Genomic DNA, 20,145 nt, shown 5'->3' with positions numbered 1-20,145 from the left:
AGCAGCATGGGAGAGGAGGATGATGTAATATTAACCTGAATAAAAGGACAACAAATGCCATCTATATAGCTTCATGGCCTCAATGGAAAATCTGGGTGGGGAGGACACACAGGAAAACGACGGTAAGAACACAGCAGCCGGGCAGGGCTCCCTGCTAACCACTCCGCAGATGGCCTCATCACGCCTCCCAAACACTATGGAGGCCTCTGACATTACCCCATTCTACAGATGAAGACACTGCCCAGGTCACTGTGTTAGTAAATGTCGAAGCCCAGACAGGACCTGACATGCGCCACCCCAAAGCCCATGGTCCTGTTTCCCATACTGCCCTGACCCCCGAGATGCTAAGGGTCAGGGTGGCAGGGGATGTGGTTATTCCTACTTCTAGAACCTAAAACAAATCCATGGGTTTACCTTGGGTTAAAAGATGAGTTGAAAAAGATATGCTAACTATTCAAGACTGAACTGTATCCTCAAATTCATACCTTGAAGGCCTCTCCCAGAGCGTGACTGTGTCTAGAGACAGGGCCTATAACGAGGTAACTGGAGTTAAATTAAGTCATGAGGGTGGGGCCCTGAGCCACGGGATAAGTGTCCTTATGGGGAGAGACCCAGAGAGCTCCTGTGCACGCTCACTCTCCACCTCCCTCTCTCTCTCTGGATCTCTCTCCCCACACATGCACAGAAGAAATGCCATGTGACAACTCAGCAAAAATGTGGCATCTGCAAGCTGGGAGGAGAGCCCTTCCCGGAAACTGGATCAGCCAGCACCCTGGTCCTGGACTTCCAGCCTCTGGAACTGGGAGAAATCAACGTCTACTGCATAAACCACCCAGTCTGTGGTATTTTCTTCTGGCAGCCCAGGCAAATTAATACACTAACCTATTCTTCAGATTCTCTTACCCTAAGATAATCTATATTAGGATTTTAAGCAAACTTGAACTTCTTCTCTTTAGGACCGATTTGAACATAGTCTGGGATTTCAAGAGAAAGCCTCCAGTAGTTTATATGAATACCTCAAAAGCTGGCTAAGGCCGGGCACAGTGGCTCACGCCTGTAATCCCAGCACTTTGGGAGGCCGAGGAGGGTGGATCACCAGGTCAGGAGATTGAGACCATCCTGGCTAACACGGTGAAACCCCGTCTCTACTAACAATACAAAAAATTAGCCGGGCATGGTGGCGGGTGCCTGTAGTCCCAGCTACCCGGGAGGCTGAGGCAAGAGAATGGCGTGAACTCAGGAGGCGGAGCTTGCAGTAAGCCAAGATCGTGCCACTGCACTCCGGCCTGGGCAACCGAACGAGACTGTCTCCCAAGAAAAAAAAGCTGGCTAAACACCAAAGTCAAAGCCTTACCTGACAACATTTCACCACACACAATAACATCAGGATAAAGGTGATATCCTTCACTTCTCTATGCAAAACCAAGGATTTGCTTTATTCTTGGCAACTGATTTAAGGTGTAACTTCCTGTATTGTATCCAGTTGTGATGGCAACTGGATTTTTTTTTATTTTTCACCTCCCATCCCTACTGCATTTCTTTATTTTTTTTTTTTAAGCAGAATCTCACTCTGTTGCCCAGGCTGGAGTGCAATGGCGCAATCTCGGCTCACTGCAACCTCTGCCTCCTGAGTTCAAGCAATTCTCCTGCCTCAGCTTCCTAAGTAGCTGGGATTACAGGCGTGTGCCATCACACCCGGCTAATTTTTGTATTTTTAGTAAAGACGGGGTTTTGCCGTGTTGGCCAGGCTGGTCTCAAACTCCTGACCTCAGGTGATCCACCCGCCTCGGCCTCCCAAAGTGCTGGGATTACAGGCATAAGCCACCGTGCCCAGCCCCTTACTGCATTTCTGTTCATTAGAAATTTCCTCCCATTTTCTTATTTTAATCATCTATGATTTAATCCTGTACCAAGTTTCTTTTTTATTTTTTTGCTTTTTCTTTTAGAGACACGGTGTTGCTCTGTCACCCAGGCTGGAGTGCAGTGGCATGATCACAGCTCACTGTAGCCTCCAACTCCTGGGCTCGAGCAATCCTCCCACCTAGGCCTCCCAACTGCTGGGATTGCAAGTATGAGCTACTTCACCCAGCCCTGTATAAAATTTCTAAAACCGAACTCTTCATGTCCTATTAAAGTAAGCAAAGCAGTGTGCAATGCAAAGAAACCTGGATTAAATCAAGTGATTGTTGCTGCTGGCTGGCATCTGACCTTAGGTCCTCCTCCATTTCTAAGCCTCAGTTTCTTGATCTGCAAAATGGGAATCACAGGAATCCTGCCGCCCTACTCATCATATGGAGTAAATGCCGAACAAATGAGCTAGCCTGTGGGGAGGGCTGGATAAACACTGGTCACTGCCGCTGCAGAGGTACAGTGCCAAGTAGTGCCAGCGTGTCATCAAGCAAATGGCTTTGTCACACAGACGCATGCGTGTGCTTCTTCCTTCTAACATCAAACCCACTGTGCCTCCCAAACAGCTCCAAGCAAAGCAGCACTGGGGCCTCAGAGCAAACAGGACAGAAGTCCTCAGCACGGGCTGACAGGGTCCACAACACCGACAAGCAGGAGAGTTGGTATCACCATCATTCCCAGCACCATCACCACAGTTATCATCGCCATCACCACTATCATCACCACCATCATCACCATCACCATCACCCCCACCCCCACAATCACCATCACAATCAACACTAATCTCTGAAGCCCTGAATTCTAAAAAAGGAGAACAATCCTGCTGCTGTTGATCCCCCATCGTTCCACGCTGGTGGTGAATTCTAATTGCTCACCACTGTCTTCCAACTTTCCTTCTTAAAGAAATCCTCTTCCCTGTAACTTCGCCTGTAAAGTGTCTACAGGATGCACCTGTAGAATCTGCGGTTGAGCAGGAAGAATCTGCGGTCACAGAACCTGCCAATCCTCTTATAAAATATACCATAATACCAGAGTATCCAGGCCATGCCTGGGGAGGAGCAAAGCCCTATTGGCTCTGCACACATTTGCTCAGCCAGCCCTGTGAAGAGGCTGAACTTCCCCTCCTCGTATCACCAAACCCAATTCCATAATTGTAGCTACTCGGGTCTGACTGGCCGAAGATCAGCACCATTCTCCCCACTCCAGACCTGGGTGGGACCCACCAGCCACAGACACTCACCTCTGCCCCCTCAGGCTCCCTTCACTCTGTCCTCAGGCTTGGGTGACAACTCACCATCATACCCAGAGCCCCTAGAAAGTCAAAGGTACATTATCACATTTTTCTAAGTTGACACATTTTATATCCTTTTTTAGCTTGATTTTTTTTTCAGCTCAGTCTTACATGTCAGTTCTAATGGTCTGTGATCAAACATTTTTTTAAATAATAGACTCCAAGGAATTTAAACCATCTTAAAAAAAAAACATTATTTTCTCGGCAGCTTTCAGGACTGTGCACTCGAGTAATGGGATGGTTTGTGGCCCTTTGAGTCTCAGCTCCATTTCCGGGCAAAAAAAAAAAAAAAAATCAGAGCAGAGGAGGGTTCATTCTAAATGCCATGTCTCTGACTATGAGAATTCAAAGTTCATTTACTGAGTCCCTCTACACCCAGCACTCTGTAGACAGTTCAATGCAATCAAACATCTGGGTCTCTACTACGTTTTCCACACAGCGCTCGGCACTGAGCCATGGGGTAAAGGTGATAAGAGGGTCGGAGGCCGGGCGCAGTGGCTCACGCCTGTAATCCCAGCACTTTGGGAGGCCAAAGCGGGCGGATCACGAGGTCAGGAGTTCGAGACCAGCCTGACCAACATGGTGAAACCCCATCTCTACTAAAAATACAAAACTTAGCCGGGTGTGGTGGTGGGTGCCTGTAATCCCAGCTACTCAGGAGGTTGAGGCAGGAGAATCACTTGAACCTGGGAGGCGGAAGCTGCAGTGGGCCGAGATGAAGCCACTGCACTCTGGTCTGGGCAACAGAGCAAGACTCCATCTCAAAATAAAGAAAAAAAAAAAGAAGAAGAAGAAGAAGAAGAAGGACAGAAAGACATTAAGGAACCGGAAATCCGGGGTGGGGTGGGTGACAGACACACACATCAATCTCTGCGAATGGCAAACACAGTTGGCTGCCTAACCAATATCCAACCCGTCCCACCTCTCTGTTTCCAGAATCCCGGTTTGAAAGTGCCCATGTCCAGCCCACAGGAGACACATCCTTGGCAGCTCCCCCTACCACCAGGAGTGGCCATGTGGCCTGACTCTGAAGGCAGCCCTACTCTCCCAGTAAGAAGACGCCTGCCCTGGTGACTGCTCCTTCCATCACCCCATGATGATGACAGCCCCTTTAGAGCTATGAGGAAGAGGCCAAGTGACTTGGAGCTTAGATCCGGAGCACATCACTGAGCCAGTGAACCAGTGCCAACAGCTACCTGCCTCCAGGCATCTTGCTGAGAAACTTAACTTTTGAATTTGTTCAAAAGTCCTTGCGTCTGCTTTTCTGTTACCTACAGCAAAAACACATCTTCACGGAAAGCCCCGGATACAAAGCACCCTGTGTCAACTGGAAAACCAGCGATGCCCCACTCACCACTGAAGAACACAGGGTAGGAGAGGAGGAGACTGACCGCTGGTGGCTCAATTAACTCTGCCAGCATTTCCTGAGAATGTGCCATGCATGTGCCAGTCACTGGAACAGGAGGATGAGTGACTCCAGCCACGGCCCAAGAGAGGACCACAGTCTAATGGGCAGATGGACACAAACTCACACTCTCTTAGAGGAAACCATAATACGAGCTAAGTTACAAGTAGAAAATGTTGTACAGGGCGAGGAGCAATGAGTCCCTGGGGATCCTGCCATAGTCGCCCTACTTTCCTTCTCCTATCCCTCACATAGAGAAAACACCACAGTCGCACAATTGCTCAAGTCTGTATCCAATATCCTCACCTACAAAAGAAATTATAAGAAAAAAAAGACAAACATGCAACGGATAAGTTTTTAAGGCAGCTCCTTTAAAACCATACCAAAGACTTACAAACTCTCTTTTAGCATTTGCTTTTAATATTATAGACTAAAAATCACCATTCAACAGAAACAAATCACCTGAAGGAAGAGTGAAAGGTTTCCTATTAAACTGAAGATTAACACTATTATGGATAGTAAATAAAATTCTTAATTTTCACCAAATCACATCTAATTTGGTTATTTTAAGCCGAGTGACACCACATGTAGTTCAACTACCACATCGAGCAGGGAACACGTCACCCAGAAAAAAGGATGCCGGCAATGCCGTGAAAGGGGGGAGCCAGCATGTTCACTGAGGCTCTCGCACGCCCTGCCTGAAGCCCAGGTCATTCTGCAGACAAAACAGCTGCTGAGAGCTGTTTCTGCTAGTGAGCTCTGAAGGACTGCTAAGAACCGATTAGGAGGGAATAAATTAGAGGGAAAAAGCAAGCACAACTCTAGTTAATACAGCATGTGGAAACAGGGGCAATTTTGGTTTGTTGGTTTTATTATCTTTTCCATTTCTCTAACTTTCAATAACATTTCCGTTAATGATGATCACAGAAACCCTTTAGTGACAAAATGAGCAGAGAAAAGAAATAGGCACAGCTCCTGTCCTAAGTGGGAACACACGGGCGAAAAGGGGCCAAGGCCGGGGGCAAGCTTTGAGGGAAAGCAGAGTAACGGTGATGTGGGGGAAGCCACGGGGGGAAAACGCAAACCCAGAGTCACACAGTTGGGAAAGCCCGTCCTTGGCTCAAGGAGGTGCCATCGCATTGTTGCTGAGCTGCCATTGGATGGTAGTGTCAGTTACTTACCTAGTAAATTTATCTAAGAAACAAAGTAAAACCAGAGACACAGGACCATGTAAGCCCCAAAGGAAGGCAAGAAAGGTCTAGCTGAAGAGTCAGCGAACCATCAAATGACAAGTACCTACTATGTGACATTCACTGCAGGGTACTTGAGGACAGAGCAGGGCCAGCAAGGATCTGGGTGTGGCTGGGCCACTGCATGCACAGAAGGGCTGTGTGAGCAGAAGTTTGTTCCCTCTGCCCCGGGCCTCTGCATTCAGCAGTTCTATGTGGCCAGGGGGCTGCCTTCCTTGACAAAGCCCTTCCCTGATGAGACGCCAGGGCAAGACTGAGTTAGCGAGAGCTTCCATCCTCGTTCCTCACGTTATTCTCTTCTGAGGCTGTGCCTGCCTTTCAGTAAGCACGGTGAACACACACAGACACGCGCAAGTGTAAGCACCCCCCACCCATAAGGCCAACGTGCCCTGCTGTGGTCATGAAGCACAGGCTGCAAAGACAGCACCTGGCCACTAGAAGGCGACGCTGAACGCTGACGGCCGGGTCGCAAGAACCAAGTGCCCTCCCCGCCTCAGCTCCTGGGGGCCCGGCCCCAGCTCCCACAACAAAAGCGAGATCTCCAACAAGGCCCACAGGAGAGAACACTGCCACCCTTCCTCAGGCCTCCAACAGCACCAAGAATGCCCACTGTCTACACTAACCAGAAACGTGTGACCTGGAGGCTGGGAGCCCAGCCCGGGGTGACCCCGGTTCCCAGACGGCTCTGCCCTCACTGTGGGGCTGGAGGGCAGCCGCCTGCTTAACCTTGTCTCAAGCTCCTCAGCTGTAAACCAGCGATAAGGCCAGCAATCTGGGGCACGCAGGAAGGGGGTGGGGGTGCAGAGGGGGGTCTTTTGGTGACTGATAACATAGTCTCTACAGCACAGTGCCCAGCACAGAGTAAAGGCCCCCAGTGGCTGTAACCATGTGAGCATTTAAACACACTGCTTTCCCTGGCTCTGTTTCATGAGGACGTGATTTTGTCTCCCCAGTGAAATGCCATCTCTGGAGTGTGTTCTGATTTCTGTGTCTATCGGCTGTTCCCCATCCCTGCAGACCCCAGGCTCTAAGCTATGGGGGTCCTGGCTCTTGCCTTCTCGACAGTCTACCCAGCTCCAGATTTCATCAGCCCCCGACTCACACAGCCCACCCCACCCACATCCCCAGCCCACGGCCTCCACTCTTGTCCCCTAGTCTCCCACCCTACTCTGACCCTCCCCCAGCCCCTCCCAAGAGCTGCCCAAGGACTCCACCTCGTCCACGGCCACTGGCAACACTCTGCTCAGAAGCAGTCATCGGCTCTTCCTTCCACAGAATAGCAACCGCTTTCTGATACTCTGCACCGCGCTTTACTCCCCCAGTTCAAAACCTCCCAGAGGCTTCATGCTGTGCTCGAAGTAAAAGCAGAGCTCCTTCTCCTGGACTTCTCAGCCCTGGGGACCTGGTCCCTGCCTGCCTTGCAGGCCTCTCCCCACACCCCACTCAGCCACCAGGCCAGAGCCTCAGCAACCCCTCAAGCACATGAAGCTCTATTGCCCGCAGGACCTTTGCACCTCTGGGCCTGTCCCTAGAATGCTCATGCCCCCTCTTCAAATACCTGACTCCGTGCAGATCTCACCCCAGAAACAGCCAACTGCAGAGCAGCTCCAGCCTCTACCCTCCACATGCCTTGACTCTCCCTATATGCTTCCTGCTTTCTGATGGTTGCGGGGGTACTGAGCGAGCTCCCTCTGTCTCCTCACATGAGAATGTCAGCTCCTTGAGGGCAGGGCCCTTGCAAGCCTCACCGCCGATTTCTCCCCAGTGCCCACAACCACAGCAGGTGCTCAGCAGAGCCTGGATGAATGAGTGACTTTACATAAATTCCCACTGACCTTCACGAGGACCCTGCAGGGCAGGTCTCATGCTCCCTCTACAGCTGACGAAACAGGTAGGTTGAGCCACTTCATGAGTAAGGACACGGCCAGCCATCACACTGAGGGCCTACTCCAAGGCCGCACCTGCTTCCTCCTGTCACCAAGGGCCCAGGCCCCTTCACGGCTGCCCTAGAGCCGCGGACACCAAGGGGGCATCTACTCGTATTAGTGCTGCCAAGGTGTACGGCTCCAAACTTCTGTTCATGCCCTCCCAACCCCCAAAACACCCTCTCCTGCTGACCTCCATCTATCAGCACGCTCTCATAAAGCCTAGCCTGGATGGTCACCCCTCAGGGGAAGTGGAACACGGCCCTGGCCTGGCCCCACTCCTTGACGGACGGGTCGTCGTGCCTTCTGTCCTACTGTTCGAAAGCCTTGAGGGCCAGAGCTGAGCTCCACACACAGTTTGCCCTCCGAGGCCCCACTGCTGCGAGGCAGGCCCTAGACGGTCCTCAGGAAACTGCGTGTTCTACATGTTACCAAATCGCACTACCATTCACCAGATACATGTGACCAACTTGAGTGTCATTTTCCGGGGCTTCAAAGCAGGCAGTCTTTGTGTGAGTAAATATTGAGCCAATGCTAAGAGTAAAATGAGCTATTAAGTTCTATTTGCTACTTTCATCCCCAGGCTCATAACACAGCGTAAGCTAAACAAAGAAAAACAGCACTCCGCTGGACAGAATGATATTCAGCAGGTAGACTCATTTCTGTAGGCACTTCTCCCATCAGTGATTTGCTTCTCCAACATTGGCAAATATTTGCCACTTACGTCTTTCATGTAATGTGAAGAAAGTACATTCCACTGTCTTCCAAAGCTATCTTAACTGCCTTATAAAAACAGGCAATTTACTGGCGATGTTTTCTCTTGCTACTAAATACAAATGCAGTCATCGTTTAACTTTGAAAGCTCTGCATTTAGCTTTTTGGTTTTAGATTTGATATTTACATAGAATTATAAAGAAAGAAAAAAACCCACAGTCCCCTCAACCTAACAAAATACTTGATTTTTACATGCTAAAATCTAGCCCTACATACTCCCATCTTCCTACAAGTCTTGAAAGCTTTACTTTTAAGTATGATTTTAATTTCCAAAAGTTGGTTCAATTACAAAGTCCTCCAGAATGCTCCAGGTGGGTACTCAGAGCCTGACCCAGCACAGGGTTCCCATCAGGCAAATCTTGCTTTCACCAGCTGTCTCTCCTCCACCTGCCTATTGCTGGAAACCACAGGACACAACCAGGAAAACATCTGTAAGTCCTTGACTCGTCAATGACCACAAAAGTGACCATATACGTCAATAACGCAAAAATCAAGTGAGAAGATAAAAAGGCCAGTTCAAATGAACATAACAACAACCATAAAAATAACTAACATCTTTGAGTGTTTAGTATGTGCTAGGCACTCTCCTAAGCATGTCATACATACTATCTCATTTAAACTGCAAAATGAGCACCGCTTTCATCATGCCTATCACGCAAACAAGAACTCTGAGAGCAGGATCATCACCAAGCTGGCTCAAGGTCACGTGGCGAGTAACCCGCGGAGCCAGCTCTCCACACAGGCAGCCCGGCTCCAGGACCCACTCTCCCAGGTGCAACGTGGTTCTGCATCTCCACACCACCCTGGAGGCACGAGAGCCAGCAGAGAAGGGGCACTGGCATGCTAGAAGAGGAAGTGGCCAAGATGGGTACATCAACTACAAGACTAGACTCCTGTAAGCACGATCTACCTTTATCTCCTGTCTTGGTGGGTGACACTTCCACACCTGGTGCTCTAGCCGAAATCACAGAGCCATCCCCCACACTGCCTTCTCGCCTCACCCATGGCTAGGGATGCTCTGTGTCACCATCACAGAAGGAGGTTCAGGCGCCTGAAGAAACGTTCTCGAGTTGTTTGTAATAATAGCAAGTTAGGAATAACCTGTCTGCCCTATCGCAGGGGCTGGTGCAGTCAAGTCGGGGGACATCCATAGGATGGCATGTTACAGGGCACTCTAAAGACTAAGGCGGTTCTCCACATACACCATGGGAAAATGTATCATTCCCTTAAAAAGTGAGGTGCACAACTGCCTTGCCGTGCAAGGGGAGAAAGAAATACACCGTAGAAATGCACAGACCCCAGAGCATCTCTCTACAGAGCACTTCGTCACCAAAGGAAATAGGAGAGCTCTTCAGTGGAAAGAGCTGGCAGACGCCACCTCAACCAAGTGATCGGAGTCCACATCGTCAATGCGAGGACCCACCAGCACCACGTGCACCCGCTGTGATGACCAAGAAGAACACAAATCCCTTCAGTGATGTTCCTGCCAAAAATTATCAATCAGAATCTCATTGTGGGCAAACATCAGACAAACACAAACCAAGGGACATCCCACAAAATCACTGGCCTGTGCTCTGCTAAAGTGTCAAGATCGAAATGCAGAGACCGGCAAAGCTGCTGCTCCAGGTCAGTGGAGAAGACAGAGGCGTGACATCCAAATGGAACGCATGGTCCCCACTGGAGTCTGTACTAAGGAAAAAGGACATTACTGGGACAACTGGCAGAATGTGACTATGGACTGTGGATGAAAATAATAGAAGCGTTAAAATAGTACTGCATCAATGTTAAATTTCCTGATTGTGACCCATGCGCTGTGATGATACTGAGGGAATGTCTTTGTGCTTAGGAAATATGCAGCGAAGGTTTCAGAGGTAAAGGGATATATCTCCAACTGACTCTCAAATGGTTCAGGAAAAAAATGTATATATACACACAAAAACAGGCACACACATGCAGAATGGTAATGAGCAAATGTAAACAATTGGTGATTCTGGGTACAGAGCATATGGGAGTTGTTGGCACTATTCATGCCAACTGTTCTGCAAGTTTGAATTGCATCAACACGAAACGTTTAAAACAACAGATGCATGGGCCATCACTGGAAGGAGACACCTGGAGCTGTGGAAAGGAAGGGAAGGTGGAGGCTGGGACAGGCCTCATTTTCACGTACACCCTGCTGTGCTGTGTCATGTTATAACACATGCAAGTGTTGCTGTTTCAAAAAAAACAAACATAAGGAAGAAACAACCACCCACTTTGAGAACTCTACTCAGAGCTGTGTCCTTCTAGCCAGGAGACCTTCCAAGAGCCCTCCCCAGCCTCGAGAACACAGCTTCAGCCATGCCCTTTGAACCGCTGCTTCTGCCCGGAAACCCTCTCCCTGCCCTGGGCCTGAGCGTGAAGGCCCGGCTGCTGCAAGCTCCTATATGGCCCCTGCATGGCTCCTGCGTGGCTCCTGGCGGCCCATCCGCGTGCGCCACTCGCCACCTCCTGGCCAAGCCAGGCGTTGCACCTCCGGCTCTCAGAGTGCCACAGTGACACCAGCCATAACTGTGTGATACAGGTTTGTCCCCTCAATGAAGCAATCTCATGACCAAGGCCACATTCCGGTCCTCCCGAGAGCTCCAGCGTCTAGCAAACACCTAGCCAGAGTGGCACTCCACAAAGATGAGATACGGAAAGGAAGGACGTGGATTCAGCAGGAATTCCACCGGAGGAACTGAAAGCAAGTGCATTCCACAGAGCCTGGCCACGGCAGTCCACATGGGCACTGCGTGTGCCTGGAAGCAACTCGCGCAGGAAGAGTCACGCTGGCGACTGTGCTCTGCCCTGTGGGCCTGCCCCTCTGCCCCAGCCTCACCCCTGCCCCCTTGCAGGGCTCACAGCCTCTCACCCTCCGATGACTGCCAGCCCCACGGTAGGAAAGTACAAAACCAGCAGATTGAGTTGATGGTCACCAGCGCTGTGCCCCCATGAGCCACGGTCTTCAGAATACTGTCAAGAACAAGGATGTCCACCTGGCCAGCTTCGAAGGGCTCACCAAGGGCAGCAATAATAAAGAGTGCAAATGGGACAACAGGAAAACAGAATGGGCCAGGTGTGGTGGATCACGCCTATAAGCCCAGTGCTTTGTGAGGCTGAGGCAGGAGGATCTCTGAAGCCTAGGAGTTCAAGACCAGCCTGGGCAACATAGGGAGACCCGTATCTGTAGAAAAAATTGTTTAAAAAATCTGGTGAGCATGGTGGCACAATCCTGTAGTCCCACATACTCAGGAAGCTGAGGCAGGAGGATTGCTTGAGCCCAGGAATTCCAGGTTGCAGTGAGCTATGATCACACCACTGCACTCCAGCCAGGCAACAAAGTAAGACCTTGTCTCAAATTTTAAAAAAAAGAAAACAAAAAGGAACGCAAAATACATTTTCAAATTGCATGGGAAAAACATTAACAAAACGTGTCTAAAGCACAAATTGCTACTTCCTTAGTGACTTACTGACTTGAAAATATTACACGAAAACATCACCTTCCTGCAAGGCAAATTACACACAGACGCGTGTGCATTACATAAGCATACATAGAATCCTTTAAGATGTGATCTATTTCAGAAACAGCAAGAAATGTCTGTGTGTGTCCTCCAGAGGGCAGGGTGCTTACCAAGGTCCGTGTTGGGGCCGGCAAGCAGCTGCTTGAACTTGTCGAGCCGGGAGGCCTCTCTTTCGCTCAGCGCTGAGCTGCTGAGGGTGCTGGGGTCGGATGCGCCACCCAGCGTGACGGTGGCCGAGTGTGGGAGAGACTGGGACCTCTGCAGAGGGGCGGCATTGCTGGCACTTTCTGCAGGGGTGAGAGAATGGGGGTGAGGGTGAGGGCACTCCTCCCGACTGCACGTTCCTCCTTGCTGTGCCACTGTCCCTTTGTGAATGCTGTTGGGTCACAACGGTCCCTTCTTCCTGTCACTCAGCAGTGGGGACCTTGGTTTCTTGAGCAATAACATGGAACTGACACCTTTGAAATTCACTCGCTTCACTGGCAGAGTATTATTCATCAATGAAATGGACCACCTCGCATAAAAGCAACACAATGACAGCCAGAAAACTCCAGGGCCCCTTGGGCTGTGTGGAGGTCAGGCTCCCACCAGTGCCTAGGGTGGCGGATCAGGGCCTGCCCAGGTGACATGACCCAGAGGGTCTGTGCAGGACGGTGCCCTCGGGTCAGCCAGGCCTGAGTGTGGAGGGCAAGCCCGTGAGTTACCATGAGGGAAAGGAGAAAGCCTGCAGAGGTGCTGAGGACAGAAGGCAACAGTAGGGACACAGCAGGAACCAGGGCGCTGCGAGGGCTCTCACCTGCCGTCTCAAGAGCGTGCCCAACCCTGCCACCTGCCTGGCCCTCCTGGGTCTCACCAGTGCCCTGGGAGGAAGGTCCCACAGGGACCCTCATCCCAAGGAAACAAAGGAAGCCAGACAGGTGAGGGATGGCACCTTCCCGGACCCCATCACAGGCAGTGACCGCGGTGGCACTAGAGTACAAGCTGCCCGCCCTCCTTCCCGCCCTCTGCTGCTGCCCACCAAGGCCCCACTGACCCCCAAGATGGACAGGCCCACGGGGATCCAAGCAGGTGGTGAGATAGCACGTTCCACCCAGCAACCCGGGACCGGGTCAGCCCAAGGGAAGACCCTAAGGCCCTCAGATCACCCAACACAGCCATCCGAGACCAACAAGCAAGAGGCTGGGAAAGGCTCCAAACTCCTGGGTCTAAATCCTGTCTAGCTATCTCATTTTTCAAAAACTGAAAATTAAAGTAGAGTGAAAAGTAAACTCCAGGAAATGGAGCTGGAGCAAATGCTGCAGTTGACGGGCCGACATCCACTCCAGCAGCCGCTGGAGCAAGGAGGTAGGAGCCGCACTCCCCCGCGCCCTGCTTCCCACAGAGTGCCCCCGTTTCCTTCATAACCTGGGAGTGGGGGAAAATAATTCACACAGAAACCCTCAGGCTATCCAGGAGCCAGGCAACCTATGGCCTCTGGGCAGAATGTGGCCCAGTTAAATTTCCAGAAAAGTCTGCTAAAGTGGGGACATAGACTTCAGAGTACCACCCTGTCTCCTCCCCCATCCCCGCTGCCCACTCTCCCTGACTCCCCCCAACCCCCAGAAGGATCTCCTCCCACCAGCCTCAGTGCCCTTGCCGTGATTCCTATTTTGTAGCAGCCGCACACCAAGCAGTGGGCTGGGGCTCCAGCCCGGGGCGTCTGGCTCGAGTTTCCGCTGCCGGCCTTACTGCAGACAGGGCTGAGAACCAGCATCTGAGCAGAGGGGAGGACCATGGGTGACAGTGCCCCCTCTCCCTCCTTCAGAGGCTCCTGCTTCAGCAGCACTTACAGTTCCTCAGAGTGAATATTCAGCAGGAAGAGCAGCTGTGCACTGAGTCCCAGAATTAAAGGTGCTCAGCTGGACTTCCCTGTGATCTTCAGAAATGACTGATGTGGCTTCATCAGGACACGTAAGGGGCCGCTCACTCCTGAGCAGAGCCCATAAGTCCATGTCCTAGTGTTGCTGCAAAGCTTAATGAGTTTAGTATCACAGGGACTTGATACTGTACCTGCCACACAGTAAATGATCAATATATGGTATCACTGTCACTATACTGAAGTACTCAAAAAAAGCTTGCCCAGAAAGCAAACACAGGAAAGGTGACCAGCTCCAAGGCAGGCAAGTGGGAGCACAAGGCAACGAGGTCATGGGCCCCCTTCTCCCAGCGCAAGCTGCCTGCAGCATCCTTTGCTTGGCTCTCCCAGGATGAGGCCATCCCAGGGTGACATCTCACAGCTCCCCGACCCCAGCTGGTCACAGCCTGAGCCTGCCTCTTGTCAGATCCCCCAGCCACACACCGTGTGGTCCTGTGGTCCTGGCCACTCTCAGCCTGACAGTGCCCTGCATCTTGGGGGTAGGGGGCGGGGTGCTGAGAGGCTCACAGAGCTTCAATGTCAGCACCACCCATGAGCAGATGAAACCAGGGATCCTGCCAACTCCGACTCTGCCACAGGCTGAAGGGCGCTGCCCAGGACTGGGCCTGCAGGAGGCGGTCAGTGCATGCTTCAGTCAGTCACCAGGTTTCCAAGCCTCCCGCAAAGGCCATCACCAGATTTCCACTTACGAGTTCAAAGACTTTAAAATTTATTACACTCCAAAAAGAAAACTGATCAAATGAAATCACCCACAGCATTCTCAACTAATGAGAGCTGTAACATTTTAGAAGTTAACCAATTCCTAGAAAGTGGTTTTAAAAACTAGACCTAGGTATGAAACCTAGTTCTCCAGGGTAAAATCAGGCCACCCTAACAATCTCCATCTTCTCAGCTGGAAATGTGGGGAGAGTACCCTAGCCCCCAGAAGACCTTGGAGGGAGGTACCTATGAGGGCCTGTGGCCGCTCCAGCTGGCCTTTGCCCCTGCCCCTCACCCCCTGCCTCCCAACAGCACCACTGACACGAAGACACTCTGACCTCCCCGTTTCAGATGACACCTGCTCCCCACTGCTCTCATGGCCACTGCGTTCCCACCCCATTCTCTGCCTCTCTTGACCGTGGCACCTGCTGCCTCCCAGCACGCTCTGTGCCCCCTTGCTGACTGTGGGCAGTGCTGCATCTGTCCCTCTCACCAGAATAGACTTTCCACACGGCACAGATGTACCTCAGTCTGTCCAGTGGGGTATCCCAAGCTCTGAAAACAGTGCCCGCGGCCCACGGTGGGTTCATCGCACAACCGTGCAGCTTTTCCATCACAGACGTGATGGCCTGCAACACACAAAGAGCAGCAGCCACAGAAACAGCCTCAAGAACAGTGGCTGCGCACCAGTGCCATGCACATGGCACCAGACACGACCCCACCCGAGGGGGTCAGAGTGCAAATGTGGCCGACCCAAAAGTCAGACTCCCAGCCCCTGCAGACCTGAGCCCACGTGTACGCACCCCTGGCAGGAATCCTGTAAGCTGCCTAGAGGGCCAGCCCCTAAACATGCAGTGGCCTGACCCCTCGGCTGGCAATGTCACCCATGGAACCATCGCAAGCTGGTGGAGTTAGGAGGGAGACAGTGTCCCCAGGCGCTTGCTCCCCCGTGGCCCTCTCACGGCCAGCCCACAACAGCCTGGTGCCTCCACTCCACTCGGAGAAGAGATGCACTTAGCTAGGCCAGAAGCCTCCACTCCACTAGGAGGAGACACACACGTAGCTAGGACTTGGGGGCCCTAGGAAAGAGCGCAGGCCACTCCCCTAACCTTGGAAGAGAACCATAAGGGCTCTCGTGGGCCAGGGGGCCTGCTGCAAATGAGGATGGGAACCCACTGATTCTCCCACAGTGAGTGTGTTCTGGCCACTTTCTTAGCTTGGCCAGAAACCCAGACCATCTCTTCAGTCCTCCCATCATACCTGCAGGACAGGACGTGTGGCTCTCACTGACAGACTTCACCAGCCGGAGGTCGCCGCTGGGGGGTGAGGGCGGCTCTGCCTCGGGCCTGGGCTTCTGCTGAAGCCCTGGCCCCTCCTGCAGCGTGGGCCGCCCCTGGCGCTGGCTGTGGTTACGCAGCACACGGTTGGCCGTCTCCATTACCACCTCAGAGTTCAGGCTCTCCGCCGCCATGGCCAGGAGCTCATCGTCGTCCTCCCCAGCGTCCCAGGCATCGCTGGTATTGCTCTCAAACTCCTGGAAGGTGCTGACCCTCTTGGCCTTCACTGGTGTGGTCGGCATCTTGGCCGTGGACCTGAGCAAACTGCAATGCAAAGGCAGTCTTTACTCGTACATGCTCGAAGGCTTCACCCAAAACCAGCCAGGAAAGAATTCCCAGGTGAAAAGACAGGCATAGAAGTGTTCAGCTTCGATCTAGCAATAGTGAGTGAAAAAGCAAACACAATTCACAGAGACAGCCAAAAGAGCAGGCGAAGCCCATGAGGACTCAGTGGCAGGAGGGGGAGGGGGCTCCAGGAAGGTCACCTGGGAGAAGGCGCAGGGCCACATGGTGATACCCTGCAGGACCACCCCAGCTCTCTCTGGCCAGTGCCTGGGGCGCCTTCCCCGAATCCCAGTAAGGCTCCTGCCCAGCAGTGAGGGGTGTGGGCCAGGAGCGCCTGTGCAGGGTACAGGCCTGTGCTATATGGAGTTGAAGACACGATCACTTAAACAAGATTCCCCCAAAATAGGACAACACACAACATTGGCCCCACCTCACGTGAGAAACTTGTCAGACAGGTGCAGTCCTGCAGGGTCACAACAGCCCAGCACAAGCCCCACACTCTGCGCTCCTGCCTGCTGTGGAGGGGCCAGGACAGGCCAGGGCCGGGCTCCAGCAGCTGGTGGAGAATGCGGGAAGGAGGAGGGGAAAGGACAAGCCAGCATGGATGGCCTGCAGCCAGGCTGCCCATGGCTAAATGATGCCAGCTCCTGGCTCTCCCCAGGGCTCCCCCACCTCCCCACATCAGGCTGTGGCTCCCACATCCGCCGTCTTCACCGGGATGCACAGCACGGGGTGCACAGTATCTCACACAAAGCGACTGCTTGATCAGTGTGGCTGAATGAGAAACCAGTCTCCTCCCTCAGGAATGCCTGGGAGCAGGAAGGGAGCAGGAAGACCGGGGTTGCCACAGCCCTCCCATATCAGAGCCAAGACGCCAAGTGAGGTTGGAACGTCACTTACGTGCCATGTAACAGTGGATCAAAGGGGGGGTGCTGGGCACCATACACATGCTGGATGCTGATGGAAAAGAAAAGGAAAACCAGTGAGCCTCTCTCCTGCCTTCCCAAGAGCCCTCCACCAGCTCAGCCGAAAGGTGGGCTCCCAGGAACCCACAGGACTGAAGGAAGCAGCTCCTCATCGGCTGTCGCAGGCCCCCCTGCAGCCACCCGGGGTCCTGAGTGCCCAGTTCAGAAGGGATGAGTGGCACCATACAAGCCCACACCCCACACCCCACACAAGCAGGGCATTCAGCCCGTCCCTGAGAATGGACCTCAGCCCAACAAGCACCACCACAGACCCTCGGGCATCCACACAGTGATGAGGGTGTCTGGGAGTGCAATGAAGGAACTGCGGCCTCTGCCCACAGACTAAAAACTCGAAGAAACGCCCACCTGGGAATTCTCACCTGCCATCATTTTGTCTGAAATTGAATGCAGAATTGCAAAAGATAAATATAATTTTTTAAAGATTTAACAGGCTTGGCACGGTAGCTCATGCCTGTAATCCCAGCACTTTGGGAGGCCGAGGCGGGCGGATCACCTGAAGTCAGGAGTTGGAGACCAGCCTGGCAAACATGGTGAAACCCTGTCTCTACTAAAAATACAAAAATTAGCTGGGCATGGTGGTACATGCCTGTAATCCTAGCTACTGGGGAGGCTGAGGCAGGAGAATGGTTTGAACCCAGGAGGCAGAGGTTGCAGTCAGCCGAGATCGTGCCACTGCACTCCAGCCTGGGTGACAGAGCAAGACTCCGTCTCAGAAAGAAAAAGACTTAACAGTTTTACTATAAAAGTCTTACATGCATCAGAGCAAATTTGGAAAACTGATGGAAATGAAATACCCCACGTGGCAGACACTGTTGGTTGACTCATCAACCTCTACCCAGAAGCCTCTGCTCCTTTGGCTGACGTCAGCCACGGCTGGCCCTGTGACACACATTTATTTTTCATAGCAAGCAAGAAATAAATGCGGGTTTTTACTTTTCTGGAAAAAAAAAAAACAGGCTTAGCTAGCACCCCTTTGGCCCCCAGCTTCTCTCCCTTTTTTCCACCTGGAACACAGAGGTGAGGCCTGGGACCTCAGCCATCGTGCGTGAGTGAAGATGCCACCATGAAGGGCAGCAGGGCAGACAGGCAGGAAACAGCATGGGGCTGTGACGGCTTTGAGCTGCTGCCCAACCCTGCGCTGCTCACCACAGACTACCAGACACAGGAAATAAACGAATCTCTGTTTGTTGAAGGCAATACTGGCAATGTCGGGAGGCCGAGGTGGGCGGATCGCTTGAGCTCAGGAGTTTAGGACCAGCCTGGGCAACATGGCGAAACCACGTCTGCACAAAAAATACAAAAAAATTGGCTGGGCGTGGTGACATAAGCCTGTGGTCCCAGCTACTTGGGAGGCTGAGGTTGCAGTGAGCCAAGATTGCACCACTGAACTCCAACCTGGGTTACACAGTGAGACCCTGTCTCAAAAAAATAAAATAAGTGATTACAAAAAAATGGTCGGACGATCGCTTGAGCCTGGGAGGTGGAGGTTGCAGTGAGCCAAGAATGCACCACTGCACTCCAATCTGGGTTACAGAGTGAGAACCTGTCTCTAAAAAATAAAATAATATAGTGATTACAAAAAAAGTAATAAAGATATTTGGAGACAAATATTTGCACACAACTATGATAACCTCTTGGGGATAAACTCCTAGAAATGGAAAGCTTGGGACATAAAGCACGCATTAAAAAGGCCACTGGTCCACACTGCTGAAGAGCCGTGGTTCATATCCCACCAGCAGTGTCAACACCACACACCACTGCTCATTCAACAAGAGAACAGTGGTCTCCGTGTCGGCTATGTGCCTTTTCATTCATTAGTGAGGTAAAACATTTTTTTTTTATTTTGTTCATTTGTACCTCTTCTTTTTGTAAATTGTCTGCTCATACCCTTTGTCCATTTTCTAATGAGGTGCTCACCACTTTCTCACTGCTTTGTTAAAAAAACCTTGTAAACAGAGGATTCCTTCTTAGTCGTTCTGGTGGTGTGGTCAGCAGAATAACGGCCCCCACCCAAGACGTCCACATCCTAATGCCCAGAACCTGTGACGACGTCACCTTACATGGCAAAGGGGACTTTGCAGATGCAATTAAGAATACGAACCTTGAGGTGGGAGACCATCCTGGGCAATCCTGATGGGCACAATCTAATCATGAGTACTCAAAAGCAGAGAACCTTCCTGGCTGTGGTCAGAGCAGAAGAGACCGCGGAAGGTCACACAAATGCAACATGGCTGACTCTATACGTGGAGAAAGGGGGCTGTATGCCAAGGAACGTGGGCGGCTTCCTGGAGCTGGAGAGAGCAGGGAAAACGCTCACCCCTGGAGCTTCCAGAAGGAACCAGCCCCGCCAACACCTTCGTGTTAGCCCAGTGAGACCCACATCAGACTTGAAAATTCTAGAACTCTAGGATACCATGTTTGCTGTAAGCCAGTAAGCTTGTGATGATTTGCTAGAGCAGTCACAGAAAGACAATGGCGGTGGCCAATCTGTTTTCCTTGGTCTGGGAGGCTGAGCCACTCTTGTGTCCTTTCCTCGTGATTCCACTTTGGGGACGACACTTGGAAAGGCCTGACCCTTCTGAGAGTGCATAAACATTCCCGTGTGCTAGTTCAATCCTTCTAGAGGGCTCGTTCCTACCCTTAAGTTTTCAATCCACCTAGAATTTATTTTATTTTGCTATATAGTGTTTAGTAGGAAACTTTAAAAAAAAATAAAGAAGAGTTCAAATGTCATTTATTCAGCAACCTCTCCTTTCACCCACTGCTTGGAGAACATCATCTTTAATGTTAAAATATTACATTGGGTCATTTTTCAGTTTCCCACTCAG

The 20,145-nt window shown here is 51.7% G+C and overlaps 1 protein-coding gene across 4 annotated transcripts in view; it reads right to left on the bottom strand.

Moving 5' to 3' along the window:
• Positions 1-20,145, bottom strand: part of TBC1D22A (TBC1 domain family member 22A) — a 408,936-nt gene that overhangs the window by 362,281 nt on the left and 26,510 nt on the right. For 3 of the 4 annotated variants that reach the window (XM_055374373.2, XM_055374378.2, XM_055374372.2), the window contains exons 2-4: positions 17,232-17,288; positions 15,970-16,310; positions 12,206-12,382 (exon numbers count right to left, since the gene is read on the bottom strand). In XM_055374373.2, the coding sequence (XP_055230348.1) occupies positions 12,206-12,382; positions 15,970-16,310; positions 17,232-17,288 (575 nt within the window). The remainder of the gene's footprint in view (positions 1-12,205; positions 12,383-15,969; positions 16,311-17,231; positions 17,289-20,145) is intronic. The other variant, XM_055374374.2, reaches the window with a different exon arrangement.

The sequence above is a fragment of the Gorilla gorilla genome, chromosome 23 (assembly GCF_029281585.2).
Source record: "Gorilla gorilla gorilla isolate KB3781 chromosome 23, NHGRI_mGorGor1-v2.1_pri, whole genome shotgun sequence".
NCBI lineage: Eukaryota > Metazoa > Chordata > Mammalia > Primates > Hominidae > Gorilla > Gorilla gorilla.
Note: the sequence above shows the minus strand (reverse complement) of the source record. Positions and strands in the feature narration are given on the sequence as shown.